Genomic DNA, 16,510 nt, shown 5'->3' with positions numbered 1-16,510 from the left:
CATTAAGGGGTTAAGTGAAAAATACAGCCCCTTCATGCAGTTGAAAGGCAGGGAGCCAGACCCCCACCGATCAGATATTGATAGCCTATCCTAAGAATAGGCCATCAATATTACAGTACCAGAAAACTCTTAGGCTGGGTTCACACGACCTATTTTCAGACGTAAACGAGGCGTATTATGCCTCGTTTTACGTCTGAAAATAAGGCTACAATACGTCGGCAAACATCTGCCCATTCATTTGAATGGGTTTGCCGACGTACTGTGCAGACGACCTGTCATTTACGTGTCGTCGTTTGACAGCTGTCAAACGACGACGCGTTAAAATACAGCCTCGTCAAAAGAAGTGCAGGACACTTCTTTGGACGTTTTTGGAGCTGTTTTCTCATAGACTCCAATGAAAACAGCTCCAAAAACGGACGTAAAAAAGGCCGCGAAAAATGCAGCGAAAAACGCGAGTTGCTCAAAAAACGTCTGAAAAGAAGGGGCTGTTTTCCCTTGAAAACAGCTCTGTATTTTCAGACGTTTTTGGTCACTACGTGTGCACATACCCTCAATGAAAAGGCATCCATGCAATGTCACATGACTGTGGCAGTGAATTGCCATGATTTAATGCGATCAGAGCAGTAACTTTAAGGGAAGGTGTCACGAAAAAAAATGTTTTTATAGGTTTTTCATTTTAGTATGTTATTAAAATAAATTTCATTTATTTGTATTTTTGTGTTTTACTTTTTTCTGACTTTTACTTCTCTATGGGGGCTGCCATTTTTTTTCCATCTCTGTATGTGTCGATTAACAACACATACAGAGATGGAATACGGCCCATACATTCCCATAGTGAATGCGCACGGGAGCCGTTCCATTCACTATAGTGTACGCCGTGTCTGTGGGAACGGCGCATGCGCCGCTCCCACACAGTCCAAACTGAAGGTCTTTGGCAGTGCGACATCCGGCGCCATTTTCATGTGGACCGGAAGCCGCAGCCGGACAGTAAGATGACTACTTCCGGTCGCGGCTTCCATCCATATGTTCCGAAGAAAGGACTAGGAGCGGAAGGAGCAGAGGGAGCGGAAGGAGCAGGTAAGTCATGTTTGTGTATGTTCGTGTTATAACCACTGTATCTAATCCTCCTACACTGTGCATTCGCTCAAAAAATGGCGGCACAAGTGTAGGAGGTTTGAACATTCGACCCCCTCCTTTCTCCTGGCACTAGCCAGGATAAAGGAGGGGGCATTGTTTGAGCACACTAGAGCGAGTGCGTCTTCTCCAATTTTGCAGCATAAAGCAATGAGGTTTCTTTACCACATGCCAATGCTGCAATTTTGGGAATTGCTCCCTCTAGTGACCAGCACATGGAAAGGTTATCAATTAAAATCTAATTTATAATATTTCCTGACTTGTGAAAAAATTAAAAAAATTATAACAATGTGTAATCATTTATATACTGTTTAACTAAAAAAAATAAAAATTCTAGCGACACATTCCCTTTAATGAGACTTTGCATGGACGGTACATTTCAAAACAATGGTCAGGGACTGGCTTGGAGAAAAACCTAGCAGAATCTGTAAGATGAATATACTACAAACCTTTACTTTCAAATTTTGTGCCCATGCTGCCTTACTACAAAAATGAGTAGGCTATATAAGAGCACTATAGGGGTAGCTATATATTAAGGCACTATATACAGGGGTGGCCTATATGTGGAGCACTATTTATAGGTGGAGATATATGTAGGGCACTATCTACAGGAGTGGGCTATATCTACAAGGGGGGCTATATACTGGGGCGGGCTATATGTGGAGCACTAAAGGGAAGCTATATATTGAGGTACTATATACAGGGGTGGGCTATATGTGGAGCACTATTTATATGTGGAGACATATGTAGGGCACTATCTACAGGGGTGGGCTATCTGTGGGCAATATGTGGGGCACTATATACAGGGGGGCTATCCGTAGGTCACTATCTACAGGGGGGCTATATGTGGGGCACTATCTACAGGGGGGCTATATGTGGGGCACTATCTACAGGGGGGGCTCTATGGGGGTCACTATCTACAGGGGGATCTATGTTGGGCACTATCTACAGGGAGCACGGTGTGTGTGGGGGACATAGTGTATGACACTATTATATTTAGGGGCACAGTGTCTGGCACCATGAGAACTTTATCTTCGTTTATAGGTGCAGAAATGTTTGAAAAGTAAGAAGCTGAAGATATCTCAGCGGTAAACTCTGCAGAAATGGGCTGTGGCCTGGAGAAGTCGTCATAGAGGTCTGGACCGGAGGGAGAAAGAAAGAGAAAAAGAACAACTAGACTCAGACGTCACTGGTGAGTCACTTAATGTAAACGTTTATTCTGCCTCTAATCAGCACTGTAGTCACTTTGCGATCTGCAGTGAGATGATGGGTGGCATGAATTATTTTTTGTGAAACAGCATCTCCCAGCATATCCTTACCATTGTTAGGGCCATGCTGGGAGCTGTATACAATTTAGTGCAAACCTATACGGCAGGGGTTGCACTAAATTGAGCTGTATTTGCGCTGGTGTTGTAATTATGTACTGAGCTTGGTTCTTGACTTGTATATACACACGTACGTAGCTTTGTCCTGGTGCTATATATATATGTACTGAGCTTGGTTCTTGTGTTGTATACATGTACTGGGCTTTGTTATGGTGTTGTATACATGTACTGAGCTTGGTTCTGGTGTTGTATACATGTACTGAGTTTGGTTCTGGTGTTGTATACATGTACTGAGCTTGGTTCTGGTGTTGTATACATGTACTGAGCTTGGTTCTGGTGTTGTATACATGTACTGACCTTGGTTCTGGTGTTGTATACATGTACTGACCTTGGTTCTGGTGTTGTATACATGTACTGACCTTGGTTCTGGTGTTGTATACATGTACTGACCTTGGTTCTGGTGTTGTATACATGTACTGACCTTGGTTCCGGTGTTGTATACATGTACTGAGCTTGGTTCCGGTGTTGTATACATGTACTGAGCTTGGTTCTGGTATAGTATACATGTACTGAGCTTGGTCCTAATACTGTATTTATGTACTGAGCTTGGTTCTTGTGCTGTATATATGTACTGAGCTTGGTTCTGGTACTGTGTGTATATGGAGCTTGGTTCTGTTGCTGTATATATGTACCAAGCTTTGTTCTGATGCTGTATATATGTACCAAGCTTGCTTCTGGTGCTGTATATATGTATGAGCTTGGTTCTGATTCTGTATTTATGTAGAGAGCTTTATTCTGGTGCTGTATATGAGCTTTGTTCTGGTGCTGTATATATGTAATGAGCTTTGTTCTGGTGCTGTATATATGTAATTAGCTTGGTTCTGGTGTTGTATATAGAATTATATTGCTTTTAAAATGTACAAATGGTTTTATGTTGGAGTTACACAAGAAACAAAATGTGGGAAAAAAATTACACCTCATTGATTGGTAGAGAAAACAGACATGGCGAGAGGGAAGGAGATGTCGGGAAAAAAGTTCGGGGGGCGCCAAACAATCTTTGCCCCGCGTGCTGGAGGACATAGATATGCCTCTGGGTTATGGAACCAAAATAGAAAGGCATATCATCCACAGATGCCACTACTCTGAAGTGAGGGTTTTGACACAAGTGATGTACCTTTCTTTAATTTGAACCATGTGGACCTATTGCAACACATTTAAACACTATACTGAGATCTTTTTCAGGTATGTCACTTTTCTTCTGTCTCCATATTCAGAGGAGGGATTAAGGATTAGAAATAGACCCAACTGATACATTTGTATCACTTAATTAAAAATACTGTAGCCAAACTTATTTTCCATCTTCTCTTTTTCCTTTTCGCTGTCACCCAGACTCACGAGCATCTGAGTTTAAGTAACATCAGTGGAGGTAATAGGCTACAAAATGGTCATATAGTCTAAATCCTCATTGTGTGTGCAAATCTATAGTAATAATTTTTTTAGTTCCATTCAAGTCAAAATATCAGAATAAAATACACGTGAGTAAATGTTTGGCTCTGTCCACATTCTGTTCTTTTTATCGTCTGGTTTTTGTTGCATTTTGACAGTCAGAATAGCTTAGCATGCTGAACTATTCTGTTCAGTGAAAAAATAAAAACCATTCGACTCGCTATAAATTCAAGGAGGGAAAAAACAGATCCGTCAAACAGAATGTAATGAATCATAACAGATCCTTTAGAGATAATGTAAAAACTACCAGTGTGAGCAGCGCCTCACAAACACTGGTAAAATACTTTTAAAAAAATGTCAAAGTAAAACATAAATACTGATAGGCAGGCTGTGACCACCATACAGCTTCATCTAACTTACCACTTTCTCTTCCTCCTTGTTGTTTGAATCTTGTATTTTCTCCAAAACTGTTAGTGCCAATTGCTGTAAAGATATTCCTCTATCCTTCTCACTGAAACAGTCTGCCAAGGCTGCTGCTGATAATACATGTAACAATGGCATGACCAATACTTGAGCAGTAGCTGGAACTTTTAACACTAAAATCTTTAGAGCTATGGAAACAACAAAAATAAAGAATGTGAAATAACACAGGATTTTATCAATTAGCGCTGCTAAACACGGTCATTCTAATAATAATAAATATATTTATGCAGTTCCCCAATATATTACCTAAAGAGTTTGTTTCAGTAAAGACACTAACGGCAAGTCATCAATGTCCGATCAGTGGGGGCCCTACTGATGTGACCCACAACTGCTTGAAGAAAATGGCAGCAGCACTAGCCCACTTAACCGCCACCCACCGCTTTACGGAGGCCGTACGGTTGCCCGCTGTTTGTAATGGCTCATACAAGTGAATACAATAATTTCTTGAAAATGGTTTAAAAGGGAATGTAGCATCTATTTAATTCCTAATCATCTTTAAGTATAAACAGTACAGCAAGAGGTGTGTGCTTTATGTCAGCTGTAATAAATGTGACTCAAAGGTCAGAGAAAAAAGTCAGATCATTAACACCTTCAGGACAGCCTATTTTGGCCTTTAGGACGAAGCCGATTTTTCAAATCTGACATGTGTCACTTTATGTGGTAATAACTTCGGAATGCTTTTACCTAACCAAGTGATTCTGAGAATGTTTTCTCGTGACATATTGTACTTTATGTTAGTGAAAAAGTTTGGTCGATAAATTCAGTTTATTTACTAAATTTATTTGAATTCGTATGTTAAGAGGAAAATCTACATTTTTTCCTGAAAAAACGTAGACATTTTTACAAGGAATAAAAGGAGAAAAAAACACCCCAACATATGTAAATCAATTTCTCCCGATTATAGCAATACCCCATATGTGGTAATAAACTGCTGTTTGGACCCACAAGAGGGCTCAGAAGGGAAGGAGCACCATTTGGATTTCTGATTTTTCTGGAATAGTATTCAGTGCGGTGTCGCGTTTGAAATGCACTAGAGGAACCAAAACAGTGGAAACCCCCCAAAAGTGACCCTATTTTGGAAACTACACTGCAAGCAATTTTTCTAAGGGTAGAGTTAGCATTTTGACCCCACAGTTGTTTTGCTGAATTCATTGGAATTAGTCTGTAAAGGTAAAAATCTTCTTTTTTTTTTAATGAAACTTAGACATTTTTAACTTTTACAAGGAATAAAGGAGAAAAAGCACCCCTACATTTGTAAAACAATTTCTCCCGATTACGGAAATACCCCATATGTGGTGATAAACTGCTGTTTGGACCCACAGCAGGGTTTAGAAGGGAAGGAGCGCTAGTTGGCATTTGGAGCTCAAATTTAGTTGAAATGGTTTTCGGGTAACGGGATAATGAGAATGGAGGAATTACTGTCAGCAGACAGGGGCAAGTCTGTGCTCTTTGTCCAAACTTGGGCAGTATGGTCTGGATTCCGGGGTGGTACTGATCTACCTCTATGGCTTGATGGTAGGTTCTGAGCAAATTATGTGATCTTTTTCTTTATGCGCTATGTGTGTTTGTTTCCCTTTGTTGTCTGGTGTCTTGTGTTGGTGTTATATTTTCTCTGTGGCACTTATATGTACCAATGTTTACTTTATAGAGGCCTGGTCCTCTTGGATATGGTATTATATTATTGTGTATGGGGTACAGTCAATTCTACTGTACTTTAATTCATTTGCTCTTTAGATGGGTGGGAGGTTACCGCCTATTTGGGTTTATGCATCTTCTTAATGTTTATAAACTGTCATAATCTGTACTTTATACTTGATACAAATTTTTCTGCCAAAGCTGTGTAATGTATATACGCTGTAATGTTTTTGCTACAAAAATAAAAATCTTGATAATGAAAAAGAAATGGTTTTCGGGTGCCATGTCGCATTTGGAAAGCCCCTGAGAGGCCAAAACAGTGGAAACCACGCAAAAGTGACACCCATTTGGGTAACTACACCAGGTTATGGAATCTATCTAGGGGTATAGTGAGCATTTAGACCCCACAGGTCTTTTGCAGAATATATTAGAATTAGGCCGTGAAAATGAATATCAACATTATTTCCACTAAAATGTTACATTTTTTCAATTTCACAAAGGATAAAGGAGGAAAAAGCACCACAACGTTTGTAAAGCAATTTCTCCCGAGTACGGCAATACCCCACATGTGGTCATAAATGTTTTTTCATTAGAAAGTAATTAACCCTTTCCGGACTGAACCATGGTTTGCTTTTTCTTTTTCGTTTTTCCCTCCCCGCTTTCCAAAAGTCATAACTTTTTTTATTTTTCTGTCAATAGAGTGGTGTGAGGGCTTATTTTATGCCTGACGAGCTGTAGGTTGGTACCATTTTTTTGTACATACAACTTTTTGAGCAATTTTTATTTCATTTTTTGTTGACCAAAAAAACAGCGATTTTGCAGTTTCAGATTCTTTATTTTTCACGGCGTTCACCGGACGAGTTAAATAATGGTATATTGTAATAGTTCTGACTTTTACATCGATACCAATTCTGTGTATTGTTTTAATTTTTTTTCATTAACGGTTAGCCATAATCATCAACATTAAAAGAAAAAAATGCTGGAAATAGATCACACTGTGTGTAATGAATCTATATAATATGAGTTTCACTTTTTTAATCAAATTACTGAAACAAATTAACTTTTTGATGATATTGTAATTCATTGAGAAGGACTAGTAGGTAAATATTGTAACGGTTCTCACCGGTTTGTTTGTGGATCCTCTGTGTTGTCTGGGAGATGGTGCTTGGAACCCAGGGCAACGCTTGGCACAGCGGGTAGAGGTGGTCGGATGGTAAGGCAGAAGTCAGAACAGGCAGCAGACGTCGTAACGGGTATGGATAGCAATAGGTCAAAGCAGGCGGCATGCAAGCAAGGATAGTCAAGTTCAGGCAGAGGTCAACAACGGGAAATCAAGACAAAGGCAGAAGGGAAGGAAACAGAACCAGAGTGCAGGGAAACTCATGGGAACTTGGTTGAACAAGCACGGATTGGAGGGAGGAGGATCCTTAAATAGGAAGTCTTTTTAATTAAGGCGCGCGCTGGCCGTTTAAGAAAGGACGAGTCAGCGCGCACGCCCTCTAGTGACTGCAGCCGCACATCGAGGATGACGGCCGCGGAGGGAGGTAAGGGATGCATTTACCTGACGCCACCCAGGGCCAGCAGAGCGTCCAGATCTGATAAGTGGAGCTCGAGATGAACATGTGGTAATGGAGGGCGCAGGAACAGGAGCAGAGGCCGTGGGGAAGACGGGGGAACGGTGCGGCAGCCGTTACAGTACCCCCCTTTACGCCCCCTCTTTTTTGGCTTGCTTGGGAACATTTGTTCAAAGTCCTTAATGAAAGCTGGGGCGTTGACATTCTCCACGTGCTTCCATGATCTCTCCCCCAGAACCATAATCTTTCCAGTCCATTAGGTACCATAATCTCCCCCGTGTCTTTAATCTCAAATTCAGCATCAGCCGCAGGAGCAGGATGGACAGGAATTTTTTTTGAAAACCGGTTGAGTATAGTGGGTTTCACCAGAGAAATGTGGAAGGAATTAGAGATTTTCAGAGACTGAGGAAGGCGAAGTCTGAAAGTTACTGAATTGATTTGTTTTGCCATCTCATAAGGACCCAGAAACCGAGGCGCTAGCTTGTAACAAGGGGTCTTCAGACGTATGTACCAAGTGGACAGCCAGACTTAATCCCCAGGAAGGAGCGCGGCGGTATCCTACGTCTTTCATCCGCGTCTCTCTTAAACCTGGCTACGGCTTTCTGGATGGAGTCCTTGGCCTTCTGCAATATCCATACAAAGTCACGGTGGACCGTGTTAGCAGCTGGAACCTCAGAAGGCACAGAGACTGGTAGGAGAATTCCTGGGTGATGGCCATACACCAAAAAGAAAGAAGACCGGAGAGATTCCCCCGTATGGTTGTTGTAGGCAAATTTGGCCCATGGAGGTAGACTTGCCCAGTCGTCTTGTCGTGGAGACACGAAATTCCTGAGGAAACTTTCAAGTATTTGGTTTATCATCTCTACTTGACCATTGGATTGAGGATGGTGAGCGGAAGAGAAGTCTAGTTTGATCTCCAGCAGTTTGCACAAGGCTCTTCAGAACTTGGATGTGAACTATACTTCTCTGTCAGAAACAACATGCTTAGGAAGACCATGAAGGCGAAAGATGTGCTTGATAAACAGCATTGCCAGTCGGGAAGATGACGGAAGGCCTGAGAGGGGTACAAAATGCGCCATCTTGGAAAAGCGATCCACTACAACCCAGATCACGGTACACCCAGCAGAACTAGGCAGATCGGTGATGAAGTCCATGGCAATGTGTGACCAGGGAGAGTCAGGCACGGGTAGAGGATGCAAAAGGCCAGCAGGTCTTAAATGGCAGACTTTATTCTGAGAGCAGGTGGAGCAGGCAGAAACAAAGTCTTTAGTGTCTTGGGACATGGAAGGCCACCAGTACAGACGGCCAATCAAATTGAGTCTTTTTTTATGCCAGGGTGCCCAGAAACCCTGGAGGCATGACCCCAGCGAAGAACACAATCCCTTTGTTTAGGGAGTACGTAGGTCTTTCCTCTGGGAATGTGTACCATTTCAGCTGGAGCAGCAATCATAATACATTTAGGATCTATAATAAACAGAGGGCTGGGGTCCTGGTCTGTGGGGTCAAAACAGCGAGAGAAGGCATCAGCCTTGGTATTCTTTCCAGCAGGTCTGTAGTGAAGCTGAAAATGAAATCTGGAGAAGAATAATGCCCACCGAGCTTGACGAGAGTTTAGGCGTTGAGCAGTCTGCAAGTATAGGACGTTCTTATGATCTGTGTAGATGATGATAGGATGCTGTGCACCCTCAAGCAAATGTCTCCATTCCTCCAGGGAAAATTTAATAGCCAAAAGTTCTTTATCTCCAATACCATAATTTTTTTCAACGGATGTGAATGATTTGGAGAAAAAAACCACAGGCCACCAGTCTCCCTCTACAAGTCTTTTGTGAAAGAATAGCTCCGACTCCCACAGATGAAGCATCGACCACCAGAACAAAGGGTTTGGTGGAATTCGGTCTATGAAGGACTGAAGCAGAAGGGAAGGCAATTTTAAGAGCTTGGAATGCGGCTTCAGCCTCCGTTGTCCAGTCTTTGACATTAACCCCCTTTTTGGTCAGGGCAGAAATAGGAGCTGTCATAGAGGAGAAGTGAGGAATAAACTGGCGGTAATAATTTGTGAATCCCAGCAGGCGTTGGACAGCTTTGAATACCCATAACTGTATGTGAGGACATATCACAACTCCACAAAGGGAAGAACAACAAGTACAAATGGTATCTTGCAAAAATGTATGAATCCTTTATTACAATAAATCAAAAACATATTGGCCATCAGGACCTAAAATTAGACAGACAATTAAAATACACTGATGTGGAGCACAAAAAGGCTACTCAAAAAAATGACATATACTCTACAGTGCTATATGGTATGGTAGCACAACGGGTCACTTAAACAGACAAGCTGTGAATGTATACTACAAAGAAATGTAATCACCACAAAATGGTTCAGAAACACATGTCTCCACAAAAAAACTGTCATTGACCCAACAAAATGTAGGAAGGGATGGCAACAAACACTTAGTATCAATATGTATGTAGCTAAATAGAAACCAGGAAATCACCAAAAGTCAAAAAGGTCCCAAAGACTATACCAACCCATGTGTTGCATGATAAGCCTGAGATTAACTCCACAACAAGAGCCCCAGCTTTGAGTCCTTGCGGACGAGGCCAGCTGAGAATTGAAGATAGCTTGGCTGGATCCATTTGAAGTCCCTGGTCGGAAATGACATACCCCAAGAAAGGCAGGCTGGTTTTCTCGAAGAGGCATATCTCTAGTTTGGAAAACAGAGAGTTCTCTTGCAGACGCTGTAACACTTGGCGCACATACACACGATGAGTTTGAATATTGGGAGAAAAGATTAAAAAGTCATCTAGGTATACCACCACACAGCTGTACAACAGATCCCGAAAAATGTCATTAACAAAAGCCTGGAAAACCGCAGGAGCATTACAAAGTCCAAAGGGCATGACGAGGTATTCAAAATTTGGTGAAAATTCTCGCCCCCTGTAGGCGGTGTGAGCTGGCGTCCCACTTGGGCTACTGTATTGGGCAGTCACGCATACGGAAACAGGGTAAACACAAACAAAACCATACAACTTGTGGAAAAACAAACTTTAACCCTTTCAGGACCGAGCTCATTTTGGCCTTCAGGACCAGCCCCATTTTTTGTAGTGCCAAAACAGTGGAAACACCTCCAAAAAGACACCATTTGGCAAACTACACACCTCAAGGAATTCATCAAGGGGTATAGTGAGCATTTTAACCCCACAGGTTTTTTGCTGAATTTTGTGGAATTAGTCCGTAAAAATGAAAATTATTTTTTTTTTCAATAAATGTAGAAATTATACATTTTTACAAGCAATAAAGAAAAAAAAGCACCCCAAGGTTTGTAAAGCAATTTCTCCTGATTACGGCAATACCCCATATGTGGTAATAAATGGCTGTTTGGACACACGGCAGGGCTCAGAAGCGAAGCAGCGCTATTTGGCTTTTGGAGATCAAGTTTACTCAATTGGTTTTCGGGTGTCATATCGCATTTGCAAAGCCCCTGAGAGACCAAAACAGTGGACAACCCCCAGAAGTGACCCCATTTGGGAAACTACACCCCTAAAAATAATTTGTCTAGGGGTATAGTGAGCATTTTGATCCCATAGGTTCTTGCTGAATTTAGTGGAATTAGGCCGTCAAACGTCTATTGTTTTTTATTTATTTTTTTACGACTTTCACCGTGCGCTATAAATGACATATTTAATTTATTCTGTGGGTTGATGCGATTACGGCGATACCATATGTATACAAGTTTTTTATGTTTTATGGTGTTTGCACGATAAAATCTCGGTTTTAAAAAAATTATTTCGTTTTTGTGTCGCCATATTCTAAGAGCCACAAGTTTTTTAGTTTTCCATCAAGAAAGCTGTGTGAGGGCTTGTTGTTTGCGGAACAAACTGTAGTTTTTATCGGTACAATTTTTGGGTACATGCGACTTTTTTATCCCTATTTATGAAAGTTATTTGGGAGCTAAAGTGACTAAAAATAGCGATTCAGGTATAGTTTTTTAATTATTTTTTTATGGCGGTCACCGTGCGGGATAAATTACGTTATAGGTTTATAGTTCAGGCCGTTACGGACGCAGCAATACCATTTATGAATAGTTTATTTTTTTCTAATAATAAAGGACTTTATAAGGGGAAAAAGTCAATTTTTACATTTTATTTTGACATTTCACTTTTGTACATTTTTTGTAACTTTTTTTTTTTTTTTAGTCCTTCTATGGACTTGAAGATCCAATTGTTGGATCGTTGTTATAATACCCTACAATTCTTATGTATTGCAGGGTATTATACCTGTCAGTTTCACACTGACAGGAGGCATATTATGTCCTGCCTCTGGCAGGACGTAATCGCCTTTAATTGATGACAGACACTAAGCCTTTGTTAGGCTTCCGGTTGCCATAGCAATCGCCCCCCGCAACAATCAGCCCCCGCAATCGCGTAGCGTGGTGCCGATGTTGCCAACTTAAATGCAGCAGTCACTATTGACTGCTGCAATTAATGGGTTAATCGGTTCGGATCACCGCTGTGATCCAACCCGATGTTTTGCCCCAGTACTAAGGCTGCTAGTAGCAGCCTGTACTGGGAGATGCCGGGCTGCGGGGAGCGTCTGTGTGCTCTGTTAGGAGCACATTTAGATTAATGGGCTGCAGGCACAAGGACCAGCTATGAAGCCCGTTAATCTACGTGGGGTGATCGGGAAGGGGTTAAAGTTCTCACCCTGTAACAGCCACTACCTGAGCGTGCAAGTGCCCTTTGTTAGGTGCTTCGGTCATAGCAGTCTCCCTGGAGGAACAACAATCTCCTTCCTCCTTTAGGCTGTGTTCACACAGAGTTTTTTGCAGGAGGAAAATTCCTCCTGCAAAAACTGCTCCAGTAGGTTTTTGCACAGTGGTTTGACAAAAACTCGTCAAAACACTCGTCGAGGTTTTTTTTTCCTCTTTTTGACTCATTGAAATGGGGTTTTGGAGGCGGAAACCGCCTCAAGATGGGTCATGTTGCTTCTTTTTACCACGACGAGTTTTTTTTACTCGTGGTAAAAAAAAACTCGTCTGCCTCCCATTGAAATCAATGGGAGGCATTTTCGAGCGGTTTTTGAGGAGTTTTTTGGCGCGGTTTCTGCCCCAAAAAACTCGTCAAAAAACTGTGTGAACAGGGCCTTACTCTCTCTTTCTCTTCACACTGTCAGCTTCCCTTTTAATCAGGGCCAGCTGAGACTCAGAACCTCTAGAAACCAAAACCTGGAGTGGAGGTATGGGAATGGCCATCCCACCCAGAATCTCTACAGCCATTCCTAAATCCCGGACCCTGAAATCCAGCCTAAAAAAACTCCTGCTCACCAACTAACCTTGCTGAGCAACAAACTTCCCAGGGATTTACACCGAGATAAGAAATCTCAGTGGCACATTCCTACTCTCTACCAGTCTTCCTACTGACTGTTTACTTATCCCCCCCCCCTCCGCCCAAGGCAAGGGGACTGGGCACTTGTAGCCGATAAGCAATGGAGACGTGAAAGGGCATCGGCATTGACATGTAGTTTCCCCTGTCTGTGTTCCACACTATAATTAAAATTTTGCAATGCTAGAAACCATCTAGTTACCCTTGCATTATTTCCTTTGTTGTGGCACATCCACCTCAAGGGGTCATGTTCCGAAACTAGCCGGAATTTTCTGCCTAGTAGATAGTATCTCAGGGTCTCTAGTGCCCACTTTATGGCCAAACATTCCTTTTCCCCTATTGAATAATTCCTCTCACAAGAAGTGAGTTTCCTACTTAGGTACACTATGGGATACTCCTCCCCATTCACTTCTTGCGATAGGACTGCCCCTGAACCAACATTGGAGGCATCGGTTTGTACAAGGAATTCTTTCGAAAAGTCTGGTGCTATCAACACTAACTGACTGCACGCTTTATTAAGCCCCTGAAATGCCCTTTCTGCTTCTGGGGACCACTAAACCATGACGGACTTCTTCCCTTTCGTTAGACCTGTTAAGGGTGCTGCAATGGAGGCAAAGTTTGGGACGAACCTTCGATAGTATCCCACAATACCGAAGAATGCCCTCATCTGTTTTTTTGTAAGGGGCTGTGGCCAATTTTGTATTGCCTCAATTTTATTCACTTGAGGTTTTATCACACCTCTTTCTACCAAATAGCCCAAATACCTGTCCTCTAACCCAATGGCACACTTTTCTGGGTAAGGGTATGTTCACACGCTAGCTGTCATTTACGGCTGAAATGACAGACTGTTTTCAGAAGAAAACAGCTGCGTCGTTTCAGCCGTAAATGCTCCTCCTCGTAATATACGAGGTGTCTGTGACGCTCGTATATCTTGAGCTGCTCTTCATTGAGTTCAATGAAGAACGGCTCAAATTACGTGGCAAAGAAGTGCCCTGCACTTCTTTGCCGAGGCAGTCAATTTACGCGTCGTCGTTTGACAGCTGTCAAACGACGACGTGTAAATTACAGGTCGTCTGCACAATACGTCGGCAAAGTCATTCAAATGAATGGGCAGATGTTTGCCGACGTATTGTAGCCCTATTTTCAGGCGTAAAACGAGGCATAATACGCCTCGTTTAGGCCTGAAAATAGGTTGTGTAAACCCAGCCTCAGCAGTAAACCCTGCTTTTCTGAGGGTATCTAACACAGACTGAATTTTATTCAAATGGGTCTCCCAGTTAGTGCTGAAGATAACTTTATCATCTAGGTAGGCTGCCGCGTATCTTTTGTGTTGACTCAAAACCTGATCCATCGCCCTTTGAAAGGTGGCCGGTGCACCCTGTAACCCAAAGGGCATGGTTACATACTGAAACAGCCCCTCTGGGGTGGAGAAGGCAGTTTTCTCCCTGGCTTCCTTTGACAACGGAATTTGCCAGTACCCTTTTGTGAGGTCTAGGGTTGTAATATATCTGGCAGGCCCCAATTGCTCAATTCACTCATCTACCCTAGGCATAGGGTAGGCATCAAATTTGGAAACTTCGTTCAGCTTACGAAAGTCATTGCAGAACCTCCATGTCCCGTGTGGTTTTGGAACTAATACTATGAGGCTGGACCACCCACTATTAGACTCCTCAATCACCCCCAGTGCTAACATGCGTTTCACTTCCTCTGCGATGGCCTGTCTCCTGGCTTCTGGGATTCTATAGGGCTTAATGCTTACTTTGACTTTCGGGTCAGTAATAATATCATGTTCTATAACATCAGTAACCCCTGGGAGATTTGAAAACAGGTCCCTATTATGCTGTAAAAATTCACTTGTCTCTTGTTTTTGTGGCAGTGACAAAGTTTCAGCAATCTTAACCTTTCTAATCGGCACATCCAGATCTTCAGATATTTTTGAGAAAGTTAGCAAGGACTCCCTATCCTGCCAGGGTTTAAATTAAATTTATGTGATTGACCATATTTGGGAAACTACACCCCTTAAGGGATCGATCTAGGGGTATAGTGAGCATTTAGACCCCACAGGTCTTTTGTAGAATTTATTAGAATTAGGCCATGAAAACAAATAACATAATTTCCCCTAAAAAGTAGAATTTTTTCATTTTCACAAAGGCTAAAGAAGGAAAACATTTGTAAAGCAATTTCTGCCGAGTATGGCTATACCCCACATGTGATTACAAATGTTTTTTCATTAGAAATTAACTAACCCTTTCCGGACTGATCCATTTTTTCCTTTTTCTTTTTTTCCTCCCCGCTTTCCAAGAGCCATAACTTTTTTTATTTTTTTGTCAATAGAGTGGTGTGAGGGCTTATTTCTTGCGGGAGGAGTTGTAGTTTCACCATTTAAAGTACCATTTAATGTACTGGGAAACTGAAAATAAAACTCTTTGCAGGCTGAAATTGGAAAAAAACTGATTCCTCCTGGGTTTTGTTTTTACTGCTTTCAACGTGCAGTAAAAATGTCAACTGAAAGGGAACCTGTCACCAGCATTTCACCTATTGAACATTACTTATCCCTCACTGGCCGCTGCCATCAAAAGTTCATTACCATTATCCCCTCTCCTAAACTCCTACTCCGACTGTAAATAACGGTCAGCAAACATTTTGCGCCTTTTATCGTAATAATCCGGTGTCCCTTTGTGCGCACACCCAAGAAGAGGACATCAATGCACAAGCGCAGGATTTTGTGTGCTGGGGGAAGGCGAGGAGCGGTCAATCAAAAGTAAGGAGGCGGGGTAAACTCGGAAAGACTTGAGGAATGAAGATTTGACTCTTTTCAAACGAAGATTTGACTCTTTTCAAACGAAGATTTGACTCTTTTCAAACGAAGATTTGACTCTTTTCAAACGAAGATTTGACTCTTTTCAAACGAAGATTTGACTCTTTTCAAACGAAGATTTGACTCTTTTCAAACGAAGATTTGACTCTTTTCAAACGAAGATTTGACTCTTTTCAAACGAAGATTTGACTCTTTTCAAACGAAGATTTGACTCTTTTCAAACGAAGATTTGACTCTTTTCAAACGAAGATTTGACTCTTTTATGCTCATTAGCATACGGTGTGAGAACACTAAAAAACTGAATACTAAAAGATACAGAGGCTACTAAGAAGACAATCATAGGTTATATAGAAATGATTTTTCACCCACTACCACCAGGTATTGCTGGTTTAGTAGGTGAAATGCTGGTGAGAGGTTCCCTTTAAATTTATTCTGCGACTCAATACTATTACGGTGATACCAAATTTATATACTTTTATTTTATATCTATTTTCCTACTTTTACAAAGTAAAAACTATTTGTAAAAAAAAAAGAAATAAATTGTTTGGTTTCACCATATTCCGAGAGGCATAACATTTTTTTATTTTTGGTAGATTGAGAGGTGTGAGAACTTATTTTTCACAGGACAAGCTGTAGTTTTTATTGGTACCATTTTTTGGTACAAACAACTTTGAGTACTTTTTATAAAAAAATTTGGTAGAGCCCAGGTG

General features: G+C 41.6%; 1 protein-coding gene across 4 annotated transcripts in view; it reads right to left on the bottom strand.

Moving 5' to 3' along the window:
* Positions 1-16,510, bottom strand: part of FOCAD (focadhesin) — a 407,831-nt gene that overhangs the window by 179,100 nt on the left and 212,221 nt on the right. For all 4 annotated transcript variants that reach the window (XM_075825910.1, XM_075825919.1, XM_075825901.1 and 1 more), the window contains one exon: positions 4,326-4,516. In XM_075825910.1, the coding sequence (XP_075682025.1) occupies positions 4,326-4,516 (191 nt within the window). The remainder of the gene's footprint in view (positions 1-4,325; positions 4,517-16,510) is intronic.

The sequence above is a fragment of the Rhinoderma darwinii genome, chromosome 1 (genome assembly GCF_050947455.1).
Source record: "Rhinoderma darwinii isolate aRhiDar2 chromosome 1, aRhiDar2.hap1, whole genome shotgun sequence".
Lineage (NCBI taxonomy): Eukaryota > Metazoa > Chordata > Amphibia > Anura > Rhinodermatidae > Rhinoderma > Rhinoderma darwinii.
Note: the sequence above shows the minus strand (reverse complement) of the source record. Positions and strands in the feature narration are given on the sequence as shown.